The sequence below is a fragment of the Astyanax mexicanus genome, chromosome 11, assembly GCF_023375975.1.
Source record: "Astyanax mexicanus isolate ESR-SI-001 chromosome 11, AstMex3_surface, whole genome shotgun sequence".
Lineage (NCBI taxonomy): Eukaryota > Metazoa > Chordata > Actinopteri > Characiformes > Acestrorhamphidae > Astyanax > Astyanax mexicanus.
In genome coordinates, this window is record NC_064418.1 from 19448818 (window position 1) to 19455000 (window position 6183).

General features: G+C 40.8%; 1 protein-coding gene across 1 annotated transcript in view; it reads right to left on the reverse strand.

The window, feature by feature from the left end:
* The window catches only part of stk17b (serine/threonine kinase 17b (apoptosis-inducing)), a 35280-nt gene that overhangs the window by 4087 nt on the left and 25010 nt on the right, over nucleotides 1–6183 (reverse strand). Inside the window, exons 5-6 of the mRNA XM_007238856.4 lie at nucleotides 1849–1897; nucleotides 1226–1405 (exon numbers count right to left, since the gene is read on the reverse strand). Coding sequence (XP_007238918.1) covers nucleotides 1226–1405; nucleotides 1849–1897 — 229 coding nt within the window. The remainder of the gene's footprint in view (nucleotides 1–1225; nucleotides 1406–1848; nucleotides 1898–6183) is intronic.

Consider the following 6183-nt stretch of genomic DNA (forward strand, 5'->3'; position numbering starts at 1 on the left):
TTTTTTGTGTTTTTCTTATGATCATTTGTATTTAGTAGTGATGGGATGATTCACTTTTTTCCAGCTCCAATCCGATATAAAACTGATATAAAGCTGCTGATACCGATACAAATACCTATAAAAGGGCTCCTTTAGTTTATTATTATTATTATTATTATTAAGGTTACATAAATGAGGCTGAAACAGTCCACATTTTATAGAATATGTGAATTATGACTATAGTTTAATCCAGTCTGTAATTCATACTTTTACATCACCAGATTGCAGCTGTCGGTTCAGTGCTAGCTAGGTTAACAGACTGCAGGTGTGTTAATCTGTTCACCCCTCAGACACTGATTTTACAAATATTACATGTAGCCGTTCTGCTGTTCAATGTTTCCACAGTGAAAACTCTCCAGACAATCGACATTTTTTTGTAGACGAACAGTTAAAAAAGTTTACTCAGTCAGCTGGGGGTTCAGGGTAAACTGTGGAACTGGAATCCGGATCAGTGTCTTGCGTTAACCTTACAGGCAGGTTTATTGTCCAGCTGCGGCCTGGAATATGGATCAGTAAGTGGATCGGCTGCACTTGCCCAATATACGATACCTTAAATTACGTCAATATCGGCCCCGATACCGATATTGTATCGGATCGGTCCCATCTCTAGTATTTAGAGGGCATTACTAGATTAATAACTTTACTGCTATTTTTTATGCTTTTTTCCCCAATACTTTAGCCCTAAACTCAAAACTAAAGAATAAATTACAGTTCTTGTAGCTCCAGTAAAAAAGCTTTCAACAGGAAACAAACTTTATTTGGGGAACAGGGAAACTGGTTAGGTTGATTTTCTGGTATGTAGTACACTAGGATTCGATGCAAGAATGGTTTATTTTGCCTTATTGCAATAATCGTGTGTCTAAAAAGTGCTGTAGGTTTCTAAGTTATTTATGCATGTTTCTTTGGACAGAATGGACAGACTGGACAAACAAGTCATGAAATTGTAGCACTAGTCCAAACATAGGTCAACTTAAAATTATACTTAAATTTACACTTGCTCATGCCTACAGTATCATTTAATTCAGTCTACCATTAAATAAGCAAAAACAAAAAACATTAAAAAAAACATAACTGTAGTTAAGATTTAGCATTTTTAAAACCTCTGGTATTTAATATAACTTAAGACCCACTGTCTTCAGCCAAAGGAATTTAAGAGTTTTTAAAAACTTAAACTGGAGAAACGTACTCTGGAGCTTTGACCAGCAGTTTCCTGATAAAATGGACAGCCAGCTCAGACACTCTGGCGAAAGCTTCTTTGCTGTAGTCCACGTTCACCTGGGAGACATTTAGGAAGGTCTGCTGCTTGTCCTCGCCGGCGAAGGGAGACTCTCCAGTGATGAGCATGTAGGTAATTACACCAACACTCCTGATGTTTACACACAAAAGAAGATAAAACAGCAGTGAGCAAAGCTAACACAAACGCATTCATTTTTAAACATCTGTCTAGTTTACGACTGAATAATAAATTTAGATCAATCCCATCTGCCGCTGAGGATGACGAAATATTACACACAAACACATATGGCTTCAGTGATATAGCTTTGTTAGGTATCTGATGGTCTAGAAATAGATAGTTATATTCAGAGGTAAATAAATAATAATAATTACATCACTAAATCAGCAGATTAGTACATAATGAAAATAAAAAAATTACAGACATTTACATAAACTTATATTAATAAACAAGCTTTACTATTAAAACAACAAGATCACAGCCACCACAATCACAACAAGTAAAAGGACAAGTTTTTCCCCCAAATACTTAGCCCCAGCTCTAAGGCTTTTTAAATCAACAGCTTCCAGACTTACCAGAGATCTGATGCTGTGGTGATAGGCTCATAGTTAAGTATCTCAGGAGCTAAAAAAAGATTTTAAAATGAATAATTATGACACATATACTGAAAATATGAAGATACCAGCAGTAAAGCAGAAAGTAAGATACTAGATTCCTAATTACCATTATTCCTTCACACCAGTAACCCTCTTATATTTGCACTGCAAACTGGTGAACACTGTTGAAATGCAACTCCATTACATAAACAATAAAAGAATGTTCTTATTTTATTTATCTCTATTTTTTTTAGAGTTGGTAAACAGTGAATATTTGAGTAATGTTCTAATAGATATTATGACAATAACTGCTTAACTAAGTAAAAAAAAAAGCTTCAAGAAATAAGTGTCAGTCATTCCAAAACATTTAAGAACTTTGAAATTATTCTCAAGTTCAGTTGCAAAGGCCATCAAAAATATTATGATAAAAGTGGCTCTCAATAGGACTTCCCCAGGCAAGAAAGCGCAAGAGTTTTCTGTGTTGCACAAGATCAGAGTTACAAGCCTCAGAAACCACAAGTTAACAGCTCCCCAGATAAGAGCACCTAAATGCTTTACAAAGTAATTTGGTTTGGAAAAAACACCTTGAATGAAAAATATTTAACTACATTATATGTCACTGACACGAAAGAAAATAGCATATTACCAGCTACTGGTGCCAGCCAATCTAACCTTTGTAGAATAGTATACCTCTGTTCTTATGCAGCTTTCTGAGATGACCTGGCTGACACTATTCAGTGTTAATTTTCTGAATAAAGGTATTGTGATTTTTTTTTTTTTTTTTGAATTGCCCTGTATTGCTGATAATATAATCATGAAGCTTTAAGAAAATGAGGCCTAGTGGATTATGATGGCCTGAACTGTCCGTTCTGGTGGAAACAAGAGAGCTGAGGTGCACATTTAATTCTGCCATGTTTTGGGCAGACGTGGTTTTACGTTTTTTTGGATGCAATCCGGGTTAGCCCCCGAACATCACTTTAGACAGATTCCAATGGTCCACAGTTAATCCTGTTGGATGTGGTTGGTCCTTCTTGGTGGTATGCTGACATTACCCTGGATACCGTGGCTCTTGATACATCACAAAGACTTGCTGTCTTGGTCACAGATGCGCCAGCAAGACGTGCACCAACAATTTGTCCTCTTTTGATCTCTGGTATGTCACCTATAATGTTGTGTGCATTGCAATATTTTGGGCAAAACTGTGCTCTTACCCTGCTAATTGAACCTTCACACTCTGCTCTTACATGTGTGTGGCTCCATGTGCCTGTATGACCTCCCTACTATGCCTGGGCATGCTCCTGATGAGGCGGTGGATGTTCTCCCAAAGAATATCCTTCCAGACCTGGACTACTCCAGGCCCGAGATCTACTTTTCCAGTGAACAGGCCATCATAATCCACTAGGCCTCATTTTCTTAAAGCTTCATGATTATATTTTCTGCAATACAGGGCAATTCATAAAAAAAAAATCACACTAACCTTATTCAGATAATTTACACTGAATGGTGTCAGCCAGGTTTGCGTAGTCTGGACAGCAGCTGATGATTCCAATTCCCAAGCAGGTTTCCAAGTGGTCATTAGTGTGGACCATTAGTGTGGACCGATTTCTAAACTTAATTATTTTCATGTGGGAAAAGCCTTATTCATATAAGTAGGTTGATCCAAAAAATGCTGTCAGATATGTGGCACATTTTCTCAGATTTTTCTTCAGCCATCAACTTAATTTGAATGTCAGTTTGCAGGACTAAAATTTGCTGATGTTTGACATTGTAAAAAAAAATAGTCCTTCTCCCACTCCACACTGAAATGTATATTTTACATTTCTTGTCAAGTCATGCACTCATCTTGTGAGTCAATTAAAATATGGGAACAAACAGTACCTAAAGCGTGGCTTTGCATAAACCGAAAGTTAGATGCTCCTTGAGGCAAACAGGCTGTGGTATTATGGGGTGGGCTATTTTAAGACACAGAGAGAGAGAAAACGGAGAGGGTTCTGATTGGCCTGTTCTCTACAAAGAGTCTGTGAGACAGCCAATCAGTTTTTAGTGTAGGCAGGCAGTGTTTTTCCCCCCTTCTGGACGGGAATTGTTCAGTGAGTGAGAGAAAGCAGATCATGGCGGAGGCAGGGAAAGCAGAGGCAGGGCCTTCCAATAAGAAAAAATATAAAACTCATTTCACATCTGAATACTCTAAATTTAACTTAAAAAAAAATACAATTAATTAAAATATTTACATTTTACATTTCTTGCCAAGTCATGCACTCATCTTGTGAGTCAATTAAAATATGGGAACAAACAGTACCTAAAGCGTGGCTTTGCATAAACCGAAAGTTAGATGCTCCTTGAGGCAAACAGGCTGTGGTATTATGGGGTGGGCTATTTTAATATACACTGACCTGCCCACCACCATAAACAACTTAAATGGAACATGCATTTAAAGGAGACGCAATCTACCAACGTGTACTGTGCGATCCACTGGTTGATCGCGATTGACGTAATTGGACACCCCTGTCTTGGTCAGTCTGTGGTGCAATGTGGCGTTGGTGGAAAATAATCCATGGAAGGAGACATGATGTTCCAGATGTGCTGGATAAGATTCAGGTCTGGGGAATGGGCAGGCCAGTGCATCGCATCAATGCCTTTATCCAGCAGGAACTGCTGACACACTTCAGCCACTCTGTAAAGAGCTCAGGGCGCCAGTGGCGAATCTGCCAATCTTGGTGTTCTCTGGCAAATGCCAATCGCCCTACACAATGTTGGGCTGTAAGCACAAGCCCCACTTGTGGATGTTGGGCCCTCATACCACCCTCATGGATTCTGACAGTTTAGCAGAAACATGGATATTAATGGCCTGCTGGAGGTCATTTTGCAAAGCTTTTGCACTGCTCCTCCTGTTCCTTCTTGCACAAAGGAGGAGGTAGTGGTCCAGCTACTGGGCTGTTGCCCTCCTATGGCCTCCTCTATGTCTCCTGGTGTACTGGCCTGTCTCCTGGTATCTGCTCCATGCTCTCGACACACCAAACCTTCTTGCTACAGCTCGCATTGACGTACCATCCTGGATGAGCTGCATTACCTGAGCCACTTCTGTGGGTTGTAGAGACCACCCCATGCTACCTCTACGATGAGAGAACTGACAAAATGCAAAAGTGACCAAAACATCAACCAGAAAGTATGTGAAAAAAAAGAGAAAGAAAATCCATCAGTCACCTTGGCCGCTGTCTGATAGCCGGAATGGTAACCAGCCAGGCTAGGCTAGTGTGACACCCTTAAAAGTATGGTCACATTTAAGTATTTATTTATTTTATATAAATTCCATTAATATATATTCTTTTGGTTTGAATGGGTTTTTGTATTTGAAATGTGAAGCATCCAGCCCTATCAAGGGAGCAGTGCCGGGAGGCGGGCACTAGACTGTGGCTTAGGTGGGTAACAGGAGACAGATACGAAATAGATAGCTCACACTGAACACTCCGTCTCACTGTGTCTTCTCTGTATCCTGTATCCAGGTGGGGAAATATGTGAAACTGTGCAAGTATAAATTTTCCCAAAGCACTATAATAGGGTTATTTGAGTGTGTATGTGCCTAAGAAGGTCTTACTGTGTGTAATATGAGCCGCTATGGTCTTGTGTGTTGGTGGATGCTCAGCACCGTAGTGATGGGATTTTCAGCTCTATTTTGAGATGCAGCTCTAATGGCTTTTCTTACTGTGTAGAGCCGGCTCTTTCGGCTCCCAAACGGCTCCCCATATATATTTTGCGTGTGATTGGTCAGATGTGTGGAGCACATGCTTGACATGCGGACAGAGACATTAAGGCACGACGTTGGGAAACGACGTTGGAAAAAAACTGTCGGCTCTGTGGCACTTGCAGAGCACAAGCGCAACAACAGGGAGGCGGAGAGACAGAGAGATACTGAAGGAAAAAAACGGCTCCCAAATAGGATTCTAAAACGGCTCCCATTGTGGCTCCCAATCGTTCACTTCAAAAAGCTGGCTCTTAGAGCCGGATCGTTCGCGAACGACACATCACTACAGCACCAGGTAGCGTTCCCACCCGCAGCCTGCTAACCGCGGCCTGCTAACCACGTGCCTGGCCAGCGCTCTTGCCTTGTTTCTCTGCCGCTAGCATTAGCCACTGCCGCTCACTAACCGCGCACCTGGCCGACACCCCGCTTTTATTGCTCTCGCTCTTTCTTTAGCTAACTTTGCTCTGTAACTGCAGACAAACCAAGTCTCCCTGAAGCTGCGGGAGTTTCCCGCATTTCGGTAGTGGCTCCCTGATGCCCGCGAGTCACATATAATCTCCCGGAATTCAGAA